This window comes from Halichoerus grypus, chromosome 2, assembly GCF_964656455.1.
Source record: "Halichoerus grypus chromosome 2, mHalGry1.hap1.1, whole genome shotgun sequence".
Classification (NCBI taxonomy): domain Eukaryota; kingdom Metazoa; phylum Chordata; class Mammalia; order Carnivora; family Phocidae; genus Halichoerus; species Halichoerus grypus.
This window is the reverse complement of record NC_135713.1, coordinates 144311851-144334891: the sequence shown is the minus strand read 5'-3', so window position 1 is coordinate 144334891 and position 23041 is coordinate 144311851. Positions and strand designations below refer to the sequence as shown.

The 23041-nt window shown below is 51.8% G+C and overlaps 1 protein-coding gene across 1 annotated transcript in view; it reads right to left on the bottom strand.

Annotated features, from left to right (window-relative positions):
* Positions 1–23041, bottom strand: part of RASGEF1C (RasGEF domain family member 1C) — an 83680-nt gene that overhangs the window by 7186 nt on the left and 53453 nt on the right. The window contains exons 5-11 of the mRNA XM_078067643.1: positions 19311–19511; positions 18159–18233; positions 9599–9688; positions 7947–8049; positions 7366–7445; positions 7188–7283; positions 1322–1417 (exon numbers count right to left, since the gene is read on the bottom strand). Coding sequence (XP_077923769.1) covers positions 1322–1417; positions 7188–7283; positions 7366–7445; positions 7947–8049; positions 9599–9688; positions 18159–18233; positions 19311–19511 — 741 coding nt within the window. The remainder of the gene's footprint in view (positions 1–1321; positions 1418–7187; positions 7284–7365; positions 7446–7946; positions 8050–9598; positions 9689–18158; positions 18234–19310; positions 19512–23041) is intronic.

The following is a 23041-nucleotide window of genomic DNA, read 5'->3' as shown; positions in this document are numbered from 1 at the left end:
TTATTTAAGTAAACTTTAAGTAAATTTATTTAAATTAAAAAAAAATGGTACTGACTTGAAGGATTTTAAATAAATAGCAGCACCAAGTCATGCCTGGGTGGGAACTATCCTCTGTGGCATCCTTAGATCAGTCCTGGTGGCCGGCTCCAGCCCCCACTGCCTGGGCCCCAAATCTGGGGCCACACGAGCACCTTGCAGTCTTGCCTTTTATCGCTTGATCCCTCGGCCTCGGTTCTGAGGACCAGTTCAAGAAGGGCCCAGTACAGGGCTTCCCACACCTGGTACGTGTAGGCTCCTGGACAGTGCGATCCCCGGCCCCCGGGCCCCTGCAGCCTCACCCAAGCCCAGCCTCCTCCATGTCACCTCCAGCCCAGACTGCCCCAGGCATGCAGCGCCCAGGCTGCTCAGGGGTAACCAGGCCTGCCTGTGGCACGTGAAGCTCTGCTGGGAGCACACGCAGCTCCAGGCCAAAGGGCCCAGGTGTTGGGTGGGGGCCCCCCCGGCCAGGGACACCTGCAGGGCAGCTGTGGTTGAAGCCCCGCTTTACAGAGGGAGCAGGGCCCAGCCCAGACTGACTGCCCCATGGTGTCGGGGTGGAGCCAGCACTAGGGTGCACCAGCCCTCCGCAGGGAGAAGAGCCTCGTCCTTCCTGCAGACTGCGGGATGCCACCGCTGCATGGCATGCTTTGTCTGACTCAGTGACCGCTTGCTCTCACTGCCCAGGGCTCTCAGGGCTCCTGGGCCTTGGCCCCACCATGCCTAGCCCACGGGCCACTCCAAGACATGTGTGCCAGGTCGTCCCATGTGGGAGGTCAGCCTGACTTTGTTTCTAAGGAGCTGTGAGGGAGGAATGCACAGCCCACTGAGCACAGGCCTCCCTCTGTCTGGGTGGTCAAAGGGGGCTTCCTGGAGGAGGGGACACTCGAGCTGATGGCAGTGAGTGTCTTCAGAGGGAGTAGAAATCTTTCTTTACCTCCGCCCACCTCTTCGGGGGCTCAGGGGCCCTCCTTTGGGAGGCCTCCCCTGGCCCATGCCCTGTGCCCCATCCTAGCACCTCGCCCGTTGTCACTGTGGGTCTGTGGGGCTTTCTCCTAGCCTGGTGCTCTTCAAGGGCTGAAAATGAGTCTGCCTCACCGGTGGGTGGGCGGTGGGGGGATCAATGAGCCTCAGTCTCCTCCTGTGGAAGGGGTGGGGTGGGGGGACCCTGATAATTCCGCCCCGATGTCTTGTAAACTGCAGCACTCTGCCTCGAGTCCCTGGACTAATGAGTCCAGCGCCCCTGTCCTGGGGGCTTTGACAGTCCGAGGCCCTCGGACCTTACCTCAAAGTTGACGTGTCCATTGGGGAGGCGGTTGGCGCAGCCCTCGTTCAGGAAGTAGATGTCTTTGATGAGCAGGCTGAAGAAGGGAATGACGATCTGGAAGGGAGAAGGCGCCGGTCAGCCCTCAGTCAGCAATGGCCAGACTGTTTCCTTCCAGGCCCCATCAGACTCCAGTGCCGACTGAGCGCCTACTGTATACGGTGCCATTCCCCCTGTGTTGGGGCTGGATCAAAGACGCAAGGTCCCAATGCCCCTTGAACATTTCTTCCACCGCCTGCTGGGAGAGGGCGTGGCAGTTTGTCCCCACAATCCGGGATCCACAGACCTAGGCCTTCCTGGTTCAAGTGCTCCAGGAGGAATACAGGTGCATGCTGAGGCTGCCATTAAATACACACGGAATGTGAATCATGTGTTGCACAGTTCTGGGGCCTACTTTTTAAAATATGTATTTAGGGCTTTGTCATTTTACGCCTGATGCTAGAGATCGATCCTGTTGCATCCCTGTTCCGGTGCCTGAGGGGACCGACTTCTGAACTCAGCCAGAGAAGGACGGCGGTCTCTGTGTGTCACTGCTGGATGCCTTGCTTCTCCCTTTGTGCTCTGCACAAAAGCCAACTGCTGACCCCTAGAGAAGGGACACTGCTGACAGCTCAGACAACCCTCGGGGAGCTGGCTGCTGTGGGTTGAACTGTGGCCCCCCAAAAGATACGTTCGAACCCTAACCCCCAGTGCCTGTGAACAGGACCTTATTTGGAGATAGTCTCTGCAGATGGGACTGAGTTAAGATGAGGTCACACTGGGCGTAATGAGCTCTACTCTAGGGACTGAGGTCCTTGCGGAAAGAGGGCAATTTGGGCATACGCAGCAAAGAGAGCCATGCAAAGATGGGGGCCGAGGCGGGAGGGACTGGCCACTGGCCAAGGAATACCTGGGGCCACCAGAAGCTGGAAGGGGCCAGGAAGGATGCACCCTTTGGAGGGAGCATGGCCCTGACAACCTTGACTTTGGTAGCTGGCCTCCAGACCCGGGAGATAATACATTTCTATTGTTCCAAGCCACCCAGTTGGTGTGCTTTGTACGTCGGCCCCAAGGGACTAATACACCTGCTCTGCCCTCGGGCTCCAGAGCTACGCACCTGCTGCCAGGCCAGCCAGGAGCAGCCTCCAGCCCATCACCTTTGGGACCAGGCGCCAAGCCCTGATGTTTCTGGCTCTCCACCCCACCCCCCCGCCACCGCCCGCCACCCAAATTGACAAGGCCTTTGAAGTGAGGACCTGGGCATGACCACACTGCTCAGTACAGAAGCTCAGTACAGTATGGACGGCTCGGCGGGGCAGGGCGGATGGGAGACCCAGGCCCACAGAGCAGCAGGGCCTGGCCCAAGGTCACCCCGTGAGTGAACACTGGGGCTGGGACCTGAGTCAGATTAAGCGGGGAGACCAGTTGCCTGGTTCGTCCAGGACCGAAGGGTGGTGGGCCTGAGGGCTTCACTGTACCAAATATTCCACGCACGGGGATCAGAGTTTCATTCCCAGCAAGTTCTGTGAAGCAGGGCTCTATTACCCCACCTTATGACAAGAAGCCGAGACCCAGAGAAGGAAGGAGAAGGAAGGAAGGAAGGAAGGAAGGAAGGAAGGAAGGAAGGAAGGAAGGAGAAGGAAGAAAGGAAGGAGAAGGAAGGAAGGAAGGAGAAGGAAGGAAGGAAGGAAGGAAGGAAGGAGAAGGAAGGAAGGAAGGAGAAGGAAGGAAGGAAGGAAGGAAGGAGAAGGAAGGAAGGAAGGAAGGAGAAGGAAGGAAGGAAGGAAGGAGAAGGAAGGAAGAAAGCAACTCACAAAAGCTCACACAGCAATAAGTACCAAGAGGCAGGACTAGGACCCAGGTGGCTTGGCTCCAGAGCCCCTGTCCTGTTGGCTTCCTCACTGTGCCAGGAGGGTGGGTGGTCTCTGTGCATCTCCCCCACCCCCCACCGCTGGTGCTGAGCCCCAGGCCCAGGGTCGGTGCATGATGGTTGCACTGGGTTGGAATGGGGAGATGGGCCAAGACAGGGAGGGGATTAAGGGCAGTGGGACTCTGTGGACAGAGACAGCTCCTCAGGGGCCCGGAGCAGGCTTCCTAGACACTGGGCACTGGGGCTGGTCCTCAGGGAGGTAGCGTTTTCCGTGTCTGAGAACTTCTCACCATTTCTGCCTGTCCACGTGGGTCCAGGCTATCATCTCATCGGGCTTTAGCATCCTGGCTGGCAGGACTGTAACCCACTGCCCTTGCTTTCTGGAGCTAGCAGTTCCATCTGGGGGTCATCTGAAGAAGCCAGTGTGGAGTGGGCCCCATCACAGAGATGGGAGGAGAGGGGCAGGCAGGAAGAAAGCATAGAATGCCATGGCCACTGGAGCCTCTTGGCCTCCAAATTTCAGCTGGGGCAGCCGGGAATTGCGAGAACATCTGCAAGCATCCTTCCTTCCTTCCTTCCCTCCCTCCCTCCCTCCCTCCCTCCTTCCTTCCTTCCTTCCTTCCTTCTCCTTCCTTCCTTCTCCTTCCTTCCTTCCTTCCTTCCTTCTCCTTCCTTCCTTCCTTCCTTCTTCCTTCCTTCCTTCCTTCCTTCCTTCCTTCCTTCCTTCCTTCCTTCCTTCCTTCCTTCCTTCCTTCCTTCCTTCCTTCTCCTTCCTTCCTTCCTTCCTTCTCCTTCCTTCCTTCCTTCCTTCTCCTTCCTTCCTTCCTTCCTTCCTTCTCCTTCCTTCCTTCCTTCTCCTTCCTTCCTTCCTTCCTTCCTTCTCCTTCCTTCCTTCCTTCTCCTTCCTTCCTTCCTTCCTTCCTTCTCCTTCCTTCCTTCCTTCTCCTTCCTTTCTTCCTTCCTTCTCCTTCCTTCCTTCCTTCCTTCTCCTTCCTTCCTTCCTTCCTTCTCCTTCCTTCCTTCCTTCCTTCCTTCTCCTTCCTTCCTTCCTTCTCCTTCCTTCCTTCCTTCCTTCCTTCTCCTTCCTTCCTTCCTTCTCCTTCCTTTCTTCCTTCTCCTTCCTTCCTTCCTTCCTTCCTTCCTTCCTTCCTTCCTTCTCCTTCCTTCCTTCCTTCCTTCTCCTTCCTTCCTTCCTTCTTTCCTTCCTTCTCCTTCCTTCCTTCCTTCCTTCCTTCTCCTTCCTTCCTTGATTCTCCTTCCTTCCTTCCTTCTCCTTCCTTCCTTCCTTCCTTCTCCTTCCTTCCTTCCTTCCTTCCTTCTCCTTCCTTCCTTCCTTCTCCTTCCTTCCTTCCTTCCTTCTCCTTCCTTCCTTCCTTCCTTCCTTCTCCTTCCTTCCTTCCTTCCTTCCTTCCTTCCTTCCTTCCTTCCTTCCTTCCTTCCTTCTCCTTCCTTCCTTCTCCTTCCTTCCTTCCTTCTCCTTCCTTCCTTCCTTCCTTCCTTCTCCTTCCTTCCTTCCATCTCCTTCCTTCCTTCCTTCCTTCTCCTTCCTTCCTTCCTTCCCCTTCCTTCCTTCCTTCCTTCCTTCTTTCTCCTTCCTTCCTTCCTTCCTTCTCCTTCCTTCCTTTCTATCCTTCTATCCACCTAACCATCCATCCTCCAGTCTCCCACCCATTGATGAAGCACCTCCTGTGGGCCCAGCTGATGGTCCATATCTCTTTGGAAGTTAGAGGAGAATGCAGCGAAATGAAATGAATGCACAGCTCCGTAAATCACTCACCTCTAGCCCCAGACCTAAACCACGGCATCCCCGCACCCCTGAGCTGGAAGGGCGCTCAGCCTTTCCCACACCAGAAACCGCACCTCGGGATTGCAGCGAGCCTCTGACTTAGGACCTGTCACCAGCCTGGCAATTAGAGTGGTCATCTCCATGGGAAGAAACCACCGAGGCCTGCCGTGCCCTGTCCGCCTGGTCTCTGGGCAGGGATATTGGTGGAATTAGTTCTCTGCCATGGTTTGCGCAGGTCTGTTTCCAGCCCGCGGGGTCGCAGAACAAGCTGCTTTTCTTGAAATTCAAAGTCCCTCGGAATTGGACAGGATGGGCACCAGGAACAGGGCAGCCCAGTCTGCCCCACGGCCACCTGGCCAGCACGGATGGAGGAAAAGCCAGTTGTCGCAGTTGACAGCTCAGCCCAAAAGCTGCAGTCAGCTCTGTATACCCCACCCCGCAGTCCCACTCCTGGGCCACAGGTCAGTAGCTCTGTGAGTGCTGCCCAGCACCTGCGCCCCGGGAACGGGAGGCAGCCCGGTGGTGTGCCGGAGAGGCTAAGTCTGATTCCTGGCCCTGCTGCCTACTTGCTGTGTGAAGGGACAGTGAGATTCCTCTCTGAGACTCCGTCTTCTCATCCGGGAAATGGCCCTGCTAGACTCCATCAGTCGTCGTCAGAATTAAACGGGGCTGGGGACAGAGTCAAGTGGCCCTCGGGTAGCAGGTGCTCAATAAGGCCAGGTCGCTGTCCCTGCTGCTCTGGCTTTCCAGCTTCCTGGCTTCCGGGGGGACAGGCAAGCCTGCCCTGGATTTTGAGGTCTTGCCTCTCTGAATATTGCTCCCCGGCGGAACCCACCTCAGGCCCAGAGTTGCCGAGGGGCTCACAGCCCGACCAGGAAAGGCCAGCTGCAGAGCATGTGGCCAGCAGTGCGGCCAGGCTCTGTGTGCAGTCCCCTGCTGGGCGGGGCGTGCAGGGCTGGAAGGCCTCCCGGGGAGCACAAGTGTGCCTGTCTCGGTCTGCTCCCCAAGCCGAACTAACCCCTGGTGCCCATCCTGTCCAATTCCGAGTGACTTTGAATTTCAAGAAAAGCAGCTTGTTCTGCGACCCCGCGGGCTGGAAACAGACCTGCACAAACCATGGCAGAGAACTAATTCCACCAATATCCCTGCCCAGAGACCAGGCGGACAGGGCACGGCAAGCCTCGGTGGTTTCTTCCCATGGAGATGACCACTCTAATTGCCAGGCTGGTGACAGGTCCTAAGTCAGAGGCTTGCTGCAATCCTGAGGTGCAGTTTCTGGTGTGGGAGGCCACCAGAATTTGGGAGACCAATACAATTGATCAGGGTCAGCGAAGGCACCCCCCTCCCCTAACCCCCCCCCCCCCACGCTGCAAATGTAGAAGAACAGAGCCTGTGAAAAGGCAGTTTTAGTGAGGGAGAAGCTTGGTTCACTCAGTGTCAAAACCGTGGCTGTGATCTGAGGCCCCATCAGTGAAGGTCTTGCATTTGGAGTAAGGTGGTGGAAGACCCTGTGCACTTAGAGACCATTTGATCTGAAACAATTTGATCTGACAAATCAAACTGTTCAGGGACCAAAGAGATCCAAGCTGGGAGGGGACTGGAGCTTGGGCTGTTGACTCTGGAAGCAGGAGGGGGCCTGGGGGGCACTAAAGGAACAGCCTGGGCGGTGGTGGTGGGGAGCCCGGTGGCTCAGGTAGTTGAGCGTCTGACTGGATTTTGGCTCAGGGCATGGTCTCAAGGGGGTGCGATCGAGGCCCACATCGGGCTCCGTGCTCAGCGAGGACTCGGCTTGGGATTCTCTCTCCCTCTGTCTCACCCCCTGCTTGCGTGCACTCAATAAATAAATAAATAAATAAATAAATAAATAAAATCTTAAAAAAAAAAAAAAAGAGGGAGCAGCCTCCCTCTGCATGGCCCTCCAGAGAGCCAGAGAGGACAACCCCAGCCCGGTAAGGAAGCATTTCCTACCAGTGGGAGCTGCGTGAGTATGGGCTGATCTGTCCTGTGAGGTGGTGAGTTCCCCATTTTAGAGGCATGCAAGGAGCATGGCTGTCTATACAGGTGCTGCAGAAGAGCAGGGGGCTGGACCAGGTGACCTTGGAGTCTGCATCCTGGCTCTCTGCTGCAGCCCACCCGGGGCCAAGGTACGGGGTAGGGAGGAGCTCTGAAGGCCAGGCAAGCCTCTGACCTACCTTCTCCCGGCTGCTGTGGGCGGTCAGGGAGCGGTGGGCTGCCCCCCGCAGCGCTGTCCTGTAGTTGCAGAAATTCCCTGTTGGGTCCATCTGGTGCTAGAAGGAGACAGGGAGGCATGTGGGCAGCTGCGTCCCAGGGTCGGCCAGGGCCAGCCGGCAGCCCAGCAGCCTTGCTCACCTCGAGGATGAAAAACTTGGCCGTCTTCACTTTGGCCCAGGTTTTCTTCAGCCTAGAGACGGGGCTCATGTTCATGCCGGCTGCAAGAGGAAGGGTTGAGCTGGGCGGGGGTTGGGGGCAGGGGGGGGCATCTCCGGGGGCATCTCTGGGCCGCACAGTGCTTACTCCCTCGGGCAGGAGGCCTGGGGGTGGCTGCCCCTGACCGAGGCTGAGCCCGCTGCAGACGGCTGGATGGTGGATGGGTGGGTGGGTGCTGGTGGACACTGTGTCCCAGGGAGCCTGGCAGCTGTGTGTGCAGGCCCCTGCCCCACTCCCCACCACACTGGCCCCACACGGTGACCAGGGTCTGCTTTAGGTCCCCGCGCTCCCTGGATCTAGGGACACACGGCCAAGTCCTCACGAAGCCCCTCTGAGGAGGGTAAGCTTGCCTCAAAGGGGGCACCTCTCCAGGACCTCCGGGCCCAGCAGCACCCGCCCTGCTCTGAGGAGCACCCTGGCTCGCACCCCTCCCGCCGTGGGTGCCCACTCCAGCCTCTCTGGGGGTGCTCCCAGCGAGGCCTGGGGCCTGCCAGCCTACTCACAGATGATGGCCATCAGAGAGTTGAAGTTGCCAATGTTGAAGCATTCACGGGCCACGTCGATGAAGAACTCCACCACCTGGGCCCTCTGCTTCTTCTTGGCCGGCTGGGGACAGAGCACCTGAGCCTCAGTGGTGACACGTCCCCACCCCGTCATGGGGCCAGTCCCTCATCACGGCCGAGACGCTCGATGCTGGGGCAGTCTGCAGCCCGAGGGCTCAGGGTCTCGGCACGTCCTGGGCAGGCCCAGCAGAGCCCACCGCCCTGGAGGGCTCAGGTGGGGCCTGGCAGGACTTCGTGGGGCAGAGGACCCTCCTGTCGTGTTCAAGACACCAACCCGCCCTCCGGGTCGAGCTCCAGCACCCTCCACGCTCCCTCGCCTGTCCCCCCGTGCACCACGCTCGATCTCCCCACACTGGGGCCACACGCTGACCCAGGCCCTGTCACTGGCGCAGCCCCTCCCTTGCTTTCTGTTGAATGACTGCATGACCTCATCCCCAGCTTATGGCCACACGCTTGGGACTGTGACTTCTCCGATGGCTCCAAACAAACCATGTCATCCCCTGGGCCGTCCTGGACTGAGGCACTGCCCAGCTCCCGGGAGGGTTCAATCCAGCTTTGCCCAAGCAAAGCCCCCTCTGAGCTGCCAGGCCAGAGATGGAAATGCAGGAAGCAGGTGGGGCCTCTGGAAGCCTTGCGTTCTTCCCATACAGATCTTGCTTGCTTACTTCTGCGCAGCAGTGGTCTTTACCAAGAAGCGTGAGACATGCTGCCCAAACCCCCTTGGGAAAGCTTCCCTCCTGAGGTCCTTCCTGTCCCTCCCGGGCAGCCTGCACAGTGACAGTGATGGCCGAGCAAGGAGGGGGACAGAGGCCAAGCCTTCCACCCGCTGCGGGCCCTCAGCCAGAAGCGCTCCAGAGGCTGAGGCATCACAGACCAGCTTCTCCTTCTGAACGGCCCTGCCTTTGCCCCGTTCTCTCTTATCCCAATTTCTATGTCAGCATTTGCTCCCGGAGAGCAAAATGCCAGCAAAACCTGGCACCTGTGTTGCCTCCAATCTTTCCCCAACACAAATGGTCCCAGGGCTTCACCCGATGGTGGGAGGGGGCTTCAAGGAGGCTCCCCACACTCCAAGGAAGAGAAGAGGGTAGACAGGGTCTGGCCCCGAGGGACCATGCCTTGGTGACACGTGCCTCTGGCCCAGCGTTGACAAGTCTTCCTGCTTTCCGGGAGAAGTTGGAGACCTGGGCTTTGCATGTATAATCTCCCAATGCTTAAAGGTTGGGTCATTTCTACTCTAAATCCAGAGAGAGCCAAGCACAGTGTGGCTGCAGGTCAGGGCACCCGAGGCCGACAGGCACAGATGGAGGGGGCAGATCCACCTGGCCGAGCAGCAAACTGCCTCTCACACCTTCAGCAGGCAGTCTCTGACGCCCATGTCGGAGTCCAGTGGATCCATGCCAGGCTCTACCCAGAGGGAAATGTCACTGCAGGCAAGCTGGGTGACACCTGCTGTCCCAGAGAGGTGCCCAGCTTGATCCTGGGCTTGCATACTGACAGGCTCAAGATACCCTTCTGGTTCCCTCCCAGGTTGGCTCTCCCCAACCCCTGCCACCTTTGGCTGTGCCGGTCACGCTCCCCAGCTTTCTACCCACCATGCAGATCTCAGTGGCCACGAGGTAGCACAGTCTGTTGAACCATTTCACGTAAGCCTCCAGATTGTTAGTCTTGTCACCGAAACAAGGCTAGGAAAGACACAAGGACCACACTCAGTCTTTGTCAATAACTTTGGGAACATGAAGTCAGTTCATCGATCATTCTTATAGATCATCTGAAAAATGCTGAGACCTCAAAACCATCCACAAATACCCAAGATTTGATGTGTATCCTTCCAGTCTTTTTTCTATACATTCAAAGATGTCATTTAATATGATATCTATATGTAAGTACGTATGTATATACACACCCCCACACACAGTTGATTCTCATTATTTATAGATTCTATATTTGTGAATCTGTCTGCTTTCTCAAAATGCATTTGTAACCCCAAATCACTACTCATGTCTCTTTCACTGTCATTCATGGATCTGTGCAGAGTGGCAAAAAATCGGAGTCACCCAAAGCGCTGGTATGTTCCCAGCTGAGGCTGAGCTAAGTGACAACGTGCCTTCTCGTTTCAGCTCCCATACTGTGTGAACAACTGTCTTTTTTTGTGATCTATTCAGTGTGATGGTGAGTCCCCTGCTTAGAGCGGCTCCAAGCACAGAGCTGTAGTTCCTAAGCACACGAGGGCTGTGAAGTGCCCTAAGGAGAAAATATGTGTTAGATAAGCTGCACCTAGACAGGAGTCATGTTTTTCCATATGAACCTTTTCATATGCCATAAAATATCCTTTGGAAATGTAATTTTTCAATTGAGGTAGAATATTCAACTGCATAAAATGCATGAGAGTTTAAAAGATTAAACTTAAGTTAACTTAAATATCCATGTTGAAATGGCCAGTATGACCTTCAGTAAGTAGAGGGGAAGATGGAATGAGGGATCTATTAATCCAAAAGAAGTAAAGTAAGGAGGAGAAAAGACAGGGAAGGTGTGGGAAGATAAGCAAAGGATGCACAGAATCCACGTAAATCGGTAATTACAACTGCTGTAATTTTAAAACTCCGGCTACTTGCTATTTTCAAGAGACACACCCCAAGCCCAAAGATATACATGAAAAAATTGAAAAATATATATGATGAATATCACATAGCTATACTAATATTAGACAAAATAGATTTTTAAAAAAGATTTTATTTATTTATTTGACAGAGAAAGAGAACACGAGAGAGGGAACACAAGCAGGGGGAGTGGGAGAGGGAGAAGCAGGCTTCCCGCTGAGCAGGGAGCCCAATGCGGGACTCAATCCCAGGACCCTGGGATCATGACTTGAGCCGAAGGCAGACGCTTAACGACTAAGCCACCCTAGCACCCCGACAAAATAGATGTTAAGGCAAAAAAAAAAAAAAAAAAAAAGACTCTAAGGCAAAAAGCATCAGAGGAGATTCAAAGGGAACCACATAATGATAAAAGGTTTGATTAATCGTGAATATGTCACAAATTTAAACTCGCCTGTGCCTAACAACATAGCTTCAAAATATGGAGGCAAAGAAAGTCAGAAAGGTAAACTCCTTTATAGGGAGAAATCAAATCTTACTGCCACAGTGGAAGATTTTAACATAAGGTCAGCAATTCATAGATTGTGGAGATTAAAAAACCAGTATAAATATAAATCTGAGCAGCACAATTTACATAGTTGAATTAACAGACAAGTATGGAAGCCTGCCTGCACTCAATCATATGAGAATGTGTATTCTTTTCAAATAGTCAGAAATGTAAAAACACATTTTAAAATAATCTATGGGTCAAAGATGAAATCATCATGGAAATTATAATGAGAATACTGAAAAACAAAATTTTGACGGTGCAAATAAAAAATATACTTAGAAAGAAATGAATAGTCTTTCCTACTTTTATTAGGATGGTATATGTGCTGCCAAAGCAAGCACTATACTTTTATTAGGATGGAAGAAAGGATGAAAATGGGCTGAGCATCCAACTTAAAAAATTAGAAAAAGAATAACACAGAAAGAATCCAAAGAAAGCAGATGGAGGGAAATAATAAAGATTAAAGAAAAAAATGAAATAGTAAAGAAAGATACAACATATAGAATCAACAAAGCCAGCTCTTTATTTGAAAAGACTAATAAAATTGATGAATGTTTAGCAAGATTGATGAAGAAACAGAGAAGTAAATACAAAGAATATTAGAGGTGAATATGAATATGACAAAATTGAAAAGATAACTAGAGAGTATTGTGAATAACTTTGTGTCTATAAATGTGAAAACTTAAGAGGACTGAGTCAAATTTCTGGAAAAATATAAATTAAAAAGTACAGTAAAGAAGAAATAGAAAGCCTAAATAGTCCTATAATTACCAAAACAAGGAAAATCTTGAATGGGCACATAAAAGTCTTCCCTAAAAGGAAATACCAGGCTCGGATGGTTTCACTGGCAAATTCTACCAACGGTCCAGGAACAGGTAATTTGGTCATTCACACAGAACAGAGAACAGGGAGAGAGAAAACAAAGATGAGACAAGAACAGGGACAGAAAGGAAAATGACAAGTCAATCGCATGATTATAGTTACAGAAATCCTAAACAAAACAAGAGCAAACTGAGCCTAAGGATGTATGAAAAATATAAGGATCACGACCCAGTTTCATTTATCCCAGAAATGCAAGGTTGGCTTGACATTGAAAAAGAAAGAAACCGACGAATACAATAGTTCCCCCCTTATCTGTGGTTTGTTGTCCATGGTTTCAATTACCTGCCATCAACCATGGTCCAGAAGTAGGATGATCAGTAGTAGTCTAATGCTACATCACAGTGCCTATGTCATTCACCTCACTTCATCTCATCCTGTAGGCATCTTATCATCACAGGGAGAAGGGTGAGTACAGTGTAATAAGATATTTTGAGAGAGAGAGGCCACATACACATAACTTTTATTAGAGTATATTGTTGTAATTGTTCTATTTGCTTATGAGTTATTGTTGTTAATGTCTTACCATGCCTGATTTATAAACTTTATCATAAGTACGTGTGTATAGGAAAAAATGTAGTATATACAGAGTTCAGTACCATCCATGGTTTCAGGTATCCACTGGGGGGTTTGGGAACATATACCCCACGGATAAGGAGGGGGACTACTGTATAAGTAATCACTTAACAGTTTAAAAGGGAAGAGAACATAAGGTTAATAGACCCAGAAAAAGTAGTCAATAAAATGCAACAACCATTTATGATAAGAACTCTCAGCAAAGTAGGACCAGGGGACTTCCTTGAGCTGATAATGGGCATCTAAAAAAAAAAAGAAATCTCATAGCAAACATCATACTCTACTATGACATGTTAAAAGCACTGTTTAAAATCAGGACAAAAGAAGAATGCCTGCTAGCAACACTTCTATTTAACGTTTTGCCAGAGGTGCTAGTTAGCACAATACACAAGAAAAAGAAATTCTATTGGTCAGACTTAGCGGGGTTATTCTGCAATAACTAGTAATCCCAACATTTCAGAGAATTAAAAAACAGGACCCATCTGTCATTCATGTCCATCTCATATCAGTGGAGGATTCTTTGTATGACTACCCTAGAAATAAAAAGAATAAGGACTGGAGGGGCGCCTGAGTGGCTCAGTCGGTTAAGCATCTGCCTTCAGCCCAGGTCATGATCCCAGAGTCCTGGGATCGAGCCCCGCATCAGGCTCCCTGCTCAGTGGAGTCTGCTTCTCCTTCTGCCCCTCACCCTGCTTGTGCTCTCTCACTTTCTCTCTCTGTCTCTCTCAAATAAATAAAATCTTTAAAAAAAAGAATAAGGATTGGAAAAGAAGGAGCAAAAGTGTCATTATTCCCAGATGATGTAACTGTTTATGTGAAAAACACCAAAGAACACAGAGACACTATTAGAATTAAGAAGAACGTACAATATCATCAGATACAAAGTTGATATGCAAAAGTTAAAGACATTCCTTAAACTACACAAGCAGTTCAGAAATAAGTACAATAGAAGATGCCATAAATAATAGCAAAAATATGCATTCCGCACCCCCCCAAAAAAACATAAATGGAAAGGTTAGTAAATTTGACTAGGTTAAAAAAATTTTTTTCCAACTAGGTTAAAATTAAAAACACCTTCTCATCCAAAGAATAATGAGAATGAAAAATCTAACTAAATCTGTAATATTTTTATGGAGATAGTTATAAAACATTAGAAAGGTATTAAGTAGATCTAAGTAAATGGCAGGACACACCATTTGTATGGGTTGGGGGACTAGGTATCATGAAGATGAAAATTCTTCCCAAATTGGTCCATATTCCATATATTCTAACAAAAATCCCAGTAGGGTTTTCACTGAATTTGGCAAGGGTTATAAGATTTCAAATAGAAAAATAAAGGGCCAAGAATGGCCAAACCACTCCTAAAGAACAGGAGGGTTTGTTTCACCAGATAGGGAGAAAAAAACCCAAGTATACAACCATAATAATGAAGACAATGTATATTGACGCAGAGATAGGAAAACTGACCAGTGGACAGAACAGACATCTACACGTGTAGATCAAACCTGGCATATGACAGTGATGGAACTGTCAGGGCGTATAGGCAGGCAAGACAATATATAAATAATGGTGCAGGAACACTTGCTATTTGTGTGGAAAACCATGAACATGGATCTCCACCTCAAGCCATAGCCACAAAGTGAATTTCAAATCCAAGGCTTAAACGTGAAGGACAAAATATTAAAACTTCTTGAAGAAAACATCAGAGATTATCTTTATGACCTGGGTAGGGAGTAGGGAGGGATTTCTTACCTCCCCCACACCCCCCCCAAAAAAAACATAAAGGAAAAGGTTAATAAATTTGACTAGGTTAAAATATTTTTTTCCAACTACGTTAAAATTAAAAACACCTTCTCATCCAAAGAATAATGAGAATGAAAAGCAAAAAAAAAAAAAAAAAAAAGGAGAAAATTTGCGGTTCACCTGACAAAGGATAGTCATCTAGTACAAATGTTTTTTTATTTTTTTATTTTTTTTAAAGGTTTTATTTATTTATCTGAGAGAGAGAATGGGAGACAGAGAGCATGAGAGGGGGAGGGTCAGAGGGAGAAGCAGACTCCCCGCTGAGCGGGGAGCCCGATGTGGGACTCGATCCCGGGACTCCAGGATCATGACCTGAGCCGAAGGCAGTCGCTTAACCAACTGAGCCACCCAGGCGCCCCACAAATGTTTTTTTAAAGCTTACCAAAAAACCTCTTTAAAATCCTTAAGAAAAAGCCAAACCACCAATAGGAAGCTGGGTGACAGGAATTTCATAGAAGAGAAAATAGGAATGTCCAAGACACATGAGAAGATGCTCCCTTGAACAGTTTGACAAACATTTGGAAGTCTGACGATTTCAAGTGTCACTTAGGATGCAGAGCAAGATTACTTTCTTGCGGGCAGCCTCACCAGCCCTGACCCTGACAGTCATTTCCCTCCTGGGTATATTGTAGAGTGACAGTTCTCCAAGGGCACAACTAGTTTCGTGTTCATACAACGTCATTGTCTTTTCATTGTGTTGACATTTGCACTGATGTGTGAAAGACTAGTGGGTGAAATTGCACCCCCCTTAGTCCCAAACAAACAGAGTCACCAAACCATACTCATGGTCATTGTGTTCTTCACCATCACACGTTCCTAGTCAAAGAAAAATGTGGAGTGTGACTTCAGCAAGTCCTCGAGGAGGTGAAATATTCAATTTTATTGAACCTCAATCTTGGGATGCCTGGGTGGCCCAGTCCGTTAAGCATCTGCCTTCAGCTCAGGTCATGATCCCAGGGTCCTGGGATCGAGTCCCGTATCGGGCTCCTCGCTCAGCGGGAAGCCCGCTTCTCCCTCTGCCTCCGCCTGCCGCTCCCCCTGCTTGTGCTCTCTCTCTGGCAAATAAATAAATAAAAATCTTAAAAAAATAAATCTCAATCTTGTGCACATATCTTTTTGGTATTCTGTGGGATGGAACGGTACACAAAAGCATTTCTGGGGCATACAGAAGTCAGGTTTGAGGAAAAACATTAGTGTGACTTGTGAGCAGAACTGGCTACTTTTCTCATGGAACACCATTTCTACTCAAAAGAAGGACTGACCAACTATGGTTTTTTCAGACTTCAGTAGTTGGTTGATATATTTTTTAAAGATTTTATTTATTTATATGAGAGAGGGAGTGAGCACGAACAGGGGGAGGGGCAGAAGGAGAGCTGAGCGCGGAGCCCGACATGGGACTCGATCCCAGGATCCTGAGACCATGACCTGAGCTGAAGTCAGACGCTTAACCGACTGAGCCACCCAGGCACCCCAGTTGGTATTTTCTTGAAAATCAACAAAATGAGCCTGTCACTTCAAGGAAGTAATTGATAGTATTTGTTGTCACTGATAAAATTCAAGGTTTCAAGAGAGAATTGGGAACTTATAAGACATGTATCCCCGTCTATGACCTTGACAGTTTCCCAATATGCAAGGGCTTTTTTGCAAGGATGAGATCAGTAGTGATATTAGTGGATATGGTTTTAAAATATCGTATAATGAAATGCACCAACATTTGGAAGATCTGCCTGGTTCAGAGAACTCATATTTTCCAAATGACCAATGTATGATGTTATAAAATCACACATGGGCAAAAGATCCATTAAGATGCAAGATGGACCAACAGATTTAAATGCAACAGAGCACAGAAAGTCCACTGATAACATTTTCAGATTCCAAACTGCAACTAATCTTAAAAAACACTACCACCTGCTGAGTTTTAGCATAGTATCAAAGAAAAATATTCACTTATCTGAAAATAATGTAAAATACTCTTCCCTTTTCCAACTACATATTTGTGAGACGTTGGATTTTTCAACCCAAATAATGTATGTCAAGAGATTGAATGCAGAAGCAGATAAGAGAATCCAGCTGTCTTTTTGTTACACTGGTCATTAAAGAGATTTATAAAAATACAGTAAAGCAATGTCACTCTTCCCAGTAATTTTTTTACTTCAGAAAATCTAGTTATTTCCATAAAATATGTTACCGATGTGAACATGTGATATGTTATTATTGCTATTTTGAATAAATAAATATCTTTAAAAGTTATGGTTTTAATGGCTAATATGATGGATATTGGTAGATACGATCTACATAACCAAAAGTTCTTTGGGGTCCTTGATAACTTTTAGGAGTATAAAGGGGTCCTAAGACCAAATCATTTGAGAACTGATGCCCTAGAAAAATATGCACTGATGTACCTGGAAACGTGTAAGAATGTTCATAGCAGCAGTATCTATAATAACAAGAGGCTGGAAACAACCACAAATGTTCATCTACCGTAGAGTGGGTGAACAGAGGTCACGGGTCATCTGATGTACTTCACAATAAAAAAGTAATTCTTGGAGATGGCCAAAAACCAAAACCAAACATAAGAACAACTCGCTGAGAGTGGCCAAGTCTCCTTGCCACTCCAACCCCCACCCTCAAGCAGGGATCCCAAGAGTACTCAGTATTCCTAGAGATTGTCTACACGCATGCGTTGTGCAAACAGACAGGTATTACGCTCCCTCCTTTTGTTGTTACACAAATGGCCACATCCTCTTCGTCACTGCTCTTCACTCTAGATTTTTTTTTTTCTCTCTATAATGGATCTGGGTGATTATTCTCTACTTCTAGCCACTCTTATTCTTTGTAATAGATGCATAGCATTCCATGTGTGGACGTACTGTAATTTGTAATTAAGTCCCTGTGGGTGCTAAGGTAGGTTGCTTCCAGCCTTTGGCCATAATAGCCACAGTATATCCCAAATATCTCTATGCATACATCTCTGTGTACATAGGGTGTGTATATCCCTAGGATAAATTATTAGGCGGGTAAAGTTGAGGTCAAGGGTGTACATTTCAAGCGTTGATGCTATTGTGAACTGCACCCCCCCAAAGCCGCTGTGCCAATCCCCCCCGCACCAGCCATGTATGAAAGTGTGTCTTTCCCTACACACCCACGATGCTTTATCTTTGCTTATCTGAGAGGTGAAAATGCACTCATATTTAGTTGCTCTTATTTCATTACACCAGAGGGCAGAAGACAACAATGTTTCCAGTTCTGATTTGAATTGCACCCGGTGATAAGCACCAGACATCCTACTGGTTGGGCTCTGACAGAAGAGGGACAAACCCGAAATCCCGTGCGTGGACGCGGTCCACAGTCCGTGGCCCGGGGGCCACCGCACCAGTTAGGGGAAGAGCGCCCTTAGCTTTCCTGGGCGGCGCGCACTAGTGCGCGCGCTACCCCGGGTGGCCGCTGGAGGGCACCAGCGCCCACTGAAACGCGCTGGGAGAGCTTGGGGGTTTGGAGAGCGCCTGGGGCACGCTCCACTGTCCTTCGCACCCCGGGCCTCGGTTCCACGCCCACCCCCGCCCTCCGCCCTCGCTGGGTGGGTGACCGGCCTGCTTCCCCAGGACTCGGGGCTGTTTGGCTGGAGGGGCACGGGTGGAGTGGACGCAGCCCCTGAAAGCCCATCTGCTCTGCTCCGGGCACCTCCGAATTCCCCAGACAGGCCAGTGGGCGGGGGTCGCTGGTGGGACAGCCTGTCCAAGGGCCTTCTACCTTTGTGCTGGCCAAAGGGTCCTTGTTCACAAAAGCCTGGACAAACTCCTCAGGCCCGATGTGCCGCAGCCGTTCCTGCACCAGAAGGGAGAAGAGGAGTTGGGAAAGGGGGCAGGTGCGGGGAGGGGGGGTGCCCACCCGGGGCCTGGCATGGTGCTCCTGCGGGCTCCCTACCTCTCAGCCCACCCAGGACGGTCTCTGGACACCTGCCCTGCTCACTAGGGCTCCGCACCCCCATTCTGGGTTGTCACAGAGCCTGAAACCATCCTGAAGGAGGCACCCCTCTTTTCCCATGCCCAGGGGCTGCCGAAGTTCATGGGGGCAGGAGGCAAGGTCCCCACAGGGCGTGCTTGGGAGGGGTTATACCCAGGAAACCAGGCTCAAAACTGGGCCATTGAAGTGACCTGCTCCCTCCAGGGGAGGTATGGGTCAGAATCAAATTCTGGCTCTGTTCTTTCTGGTGACTTCAGGCAAGTCTCTTAGCCTCTCTGGACCTTAGTTTCCTCATTGGTGCAAAGGGAATCATAATAGCACCTCCCTGGCTGGGTGAGGGAAGATGGAATGAGATGGTGCACGTTAAGTTCTGAGTATAGTGCCAGAAAGTAAGGGAGCCATGAATGGGGGAGGGTTTAAAAGAGAAGAAACCTACTCCCCACCTCCCCTCTCTCTGGGGCAGGCCCCTTGGCCCCTCTGCATCTACAAGGAACCCAACCTGCTGGAGGCTAGGCTGGGGTGTCCCCTTCACACGCAGGAAGGCCTACCTGCACTTCTCTGGGAGGCTGTGGGGGGTGCAGCGTGTCTGTGAGTCCTGGATGGGGAAACTGAGGCCCTGGTAGGGAAGGCACTAGTGGGGGGAAGCTCACACGGCAGGTGGTACCAGAGCCAGCATTTGAACCCAGTTCCTCTGTCCCGGGCCCAGACTCTCAGGGAGGCCAAGAGTCCAAGCCGGGCAGGCCTAGCATGTCCAGCCCTCCCGCTGGAATGGCGAGAGACTGTTCCAGAGCCAGGGTGTCCTGGAGGTGCCCGGCTGGCCCTGCTGGGACAGGCTCGAGCCCTGGGTGATGCGGACACAAGGCGGGGTGCCGGGGATGGCCGGTTCTCAGTTGTTCCCCGGCTCTGGGTCTGGCTAGAGGATGGCACAGGCCTGCTCACCAGCTCCACGTGGGTCAGCTGCTGGGCCAGAGTGTAGGGGTCACTGCAGACGCCGAGGAGCTCCCGGTGGATGGAGGCCGGCGGCTTGGCCCTGTAGGAGATGGGCTTGTCGGCACCCAGCAGGCCTTCCGGGCCCTGGCCCTGAGCGGCCAGCTTCTGGTGCAGAGCCTGCAGGACTTGGTGCATCCTCTTTCGGTATGCCTGGGGGGGGGGGGGGCGGAAAGAGAGGAGCGCAGGCCTGAGCACGTCTAGCATCTGAGGCTCTGGGCCGGCCGGGATGTGAGCGATGGCGAGCGGTGCCCGGCCCTGTCCCCACCCTGGGCATGTGGACAGAAGTGTCTCACCGCGCAGCTCGGACAGATGCATGCTTACTTTGGGCTGCCCTGGATGGGGTGCAGGGAAGAAAGGCCATGATGCCCCCCCCACCCCCGAGGTGATTCAGGCCCCACAAGCCGAGGAGCTGGCTCCGGAGCAGGGGCGGGTGTCTGGGGCCTGGCGTCCAGGCAGCGATGAGCCCTCAGGCAGGCGGGTGGGGTGCCCTGCGGCCCCAGAGGCCTGGGAGGATGGCGGGTGGTCAGTAGTCAGATAGAAGATGTGTGCTCTCTTCACGCTGCTTTGAAACACACAGATCCAGCAGCATTTTGCAGGTGGGGCATCTGGCTAGCTGGGCTGAGTGTGCACGGGGGGCTTCACACTTCCTTAAGTCTGACAGGGCTCCTGGGGGCTGTTGGTGCCCAGAGCTCTGGTGACCGAGTCGGCATCCACCTGCCGCTCACGGAAGTGCTACTCTCTCAAGTGGCCACGGGCAGAGCCTTCAGGACACGGGAATCAGGACAGGAGACTGCTAATCCTACCCAAACCCGAACCCTAGCTCTTGCTCCCAGAGCCGTGGGGGCCAGGCCCACTGCTGAGCAGGATGGTATGTGGGTAAACTGAGGTCCAACTCTTCCGTCCACTGCCTGCAGAAGGAACAGCCCCTCTCAGCTCTGTGGGGTCCAAGAGTGTGGTCGGCACGCTGCCCGTCAGGTCTTCACTTGCGTGCTGGGAAACTAGGGAGCTGGGTGCATCCTGTGAGCCCCGACACCTGCACCGGCCCCCCCATGTCTCTCCTCACTCAGCCTGTCAGGAAAGCCCGGGGCCGTGTCTCAGGCTGGGTCTGTCTCCGGTTCCTCCTGCCTCGGGCTCTTGGCAGGCTCGTCTGCACTGTCCTTGCATGCTGGAGATCTGCCCCCATCTCCTCTGGCTCCCCCTTCCCCTTCAGTCTGTCCCTTGGCCCTGGGTAAGCTGGGTCATGTCCAGAGTGTTACTCAGTGTCTGTGTGGACAACATCCATCTTACACATACAGCTTCTTCTCGGATCTGCAGAGCCACATGGCCAAGGGGCCACCTCGACCCAATGTGTGCGAGTGGCCGTCTCGCCCCCCTTGCCCAGAGCTGCCTCCTCTGTCCGCATCCCTGTCTCAGCCCCCGGAGCACCTGTGTCCTGCGCACAGGCCTGCGGCCATCCTCAAGCCCCCGTCTCCCCTCCTGGCCATCACCGATCCTCCTCATTTCGCTTTCTGCGATTTCCATGCTTTGTCTCTGTGGTGCAGGTCCTCGGAGGGCCCCCCTGCATCCACGCCGGCCTCTCTCCACTCCACTCTGCAGCCAGAGTGGTCTGTTGAAAATGCACGTCTGACCTCTGCATCCCCAGTGCCTTTGCAAAGACAGAAGCCCCGCGGGGCTTGGGGGTCCTGAGGTCAGCTCTGGCTACACTCGATGGCCTCCACATGGCCCCTGTCCCCCTCCTTCATCCCTTTGGCCCCTTCCCCGCCCCTCACCCCGAGACCCCGGGAGGGCCTGCTCTCTCCTGCACGTTCTTCTCACGCTTGTGACCTCAGAGCACCGGGCTTCCTTCACACCCTTGGCCAAGCCTGGATCGGGGGATTGTGTACCTCCTCTCCCTGCACTACCAGCTCCACGAAGATGACAGCATGAAGGACTCGGGAGGGGCTCACACACATGCGCCGACGGGAGGACCATGGCCTTCACCTGCTGCTAGCTGCTGGTCAGCCTCGCCGGCGTAGACTGCGGAGCCCTCCTGAAGCCAAGGGCTCAGCGTGTCTGTGCCTAGGGTTTGATAGAACCACGGGCTTACGCTATTTTAAAAATATGCAGATGATTTCTCAAGCCTTGTTTCTACTGAACCAATATATTCACTCCCAATGATGATCCTTTTCTGCTTGCTAATTCCTTTAGAATTCACCCGGCGGTGTTAACCTCAAGTTCATCTGTTGGTTCTTTCCCGAATCTTCTGCACCCCTCTGAATAGGGGGATGGTGTGTGCTGGTTCTTCTCTCATGATTCGTACACCCTTGTGGATAGAGGCTGGGAGATCTAGGTACGTCTGAGCAGACCCAGAGACCCAGCTCTGAGAATGTTGAGGCTGTCCCTTGTCCCTGTCAGGAAGGCACATTCCAGGCACGGAGAGCTCCACCCCTCATAGCCTGCCCAATGCCATCCATTTCCACGGAGCCACCTGACGTGTACATGGACCTGGGTTTCAAGTACAGAGGTCGTTCAAAGGCTCTCCAGGAGCCTCCTGGCCATTCATGGTTAGAACTCATCTCTGACTGGACAGTCATGGGCCTCTGTTCTTCGGAATTCTTGAAAATCCCACCTGAGCCAAGCCCAGGGTGACTTGCAATGGGCTCAGCCCACCCTGCAGAGGCAGGAGCTCTGCACCTGCCACCAGTTTTTTCTCTGTGTTAGCTTTCCACTCCCTGCGCCCTTGGGCGGGGGGCTGGGGGGAGCCTCCGAGGGCAGCAGGGTGAGCCCAGCAGATAGTCATGGGAATGGGAAAGCAAGGCCATCCCCGGGAGGGCCCGTGGTATCAGCTTCCTCTGCAGCCGCCCCAGATGGGTGTGGCCAGGGCACACGGGTCCTCCTGTCCTGTCTCCTTTACTGGAGCTGTGGCCTCTGGGCCTCCCCTGGCTTCCCCCTCAGCCCCAGCACTGGCTTCCCTGAGCCAAAACTGCTGAGTCCAACCTACGGGTAGCCCCTCCCAGGCAGGGTGCCCAGGCTAGCACGGAGTGGCCCCAAACAAGTATCCTGATGCCGTGGCCATGTTCAGTCATGGAGAAGGACCTTTCCAGCTCCTCTCTGGCCTTTTGTTCCCAGATGCTGAGAGGTGGCAGGCAGTGCAGGGAGATCATGAGGGTTCAGGGGAGGGAACAGCACGTAAGAGGAGGTGTCACCTTTCACGGCGCTCTGATGGGGAAGCCCCCTTGGCCCTGGCCCTGTGCTGTTTCCTCTTCTTCCCTGAGCCCCACTGTTATCTCACAGCCCTTATCACCCTCCCTCCTTATAGACAGACATTGAGGGCTCAGAGAGGTTAAGGAACTGGTCCAAAGACACACAGCTCTGAGAATGCTCGTGTTCATTTCACTGACTTGGGCACCGCACTTTACATCATTTGATCTGGTCCCTGTGTGAGAAACCTGTTACAGGAAAATGCTGAAATATTCTTGGAGCTAAAGATATAATGGTTAAAAATAATTTGGAGGGAGGGGGAAATGGGTGGAGGGAGAGAAGAAGTGAATTTGGCAAAATGTTGATAATTGTTGAGCCTAGGTGGCGAATACATGGGAGCTCAGGGTTGTTATTCTCTGTTTTTGTGTATGCTTGAAATGTTCCACAATAAAAACTCCATACAAGTTAAAAATAAGCCCCACATCTCCTGAATTTTGGAA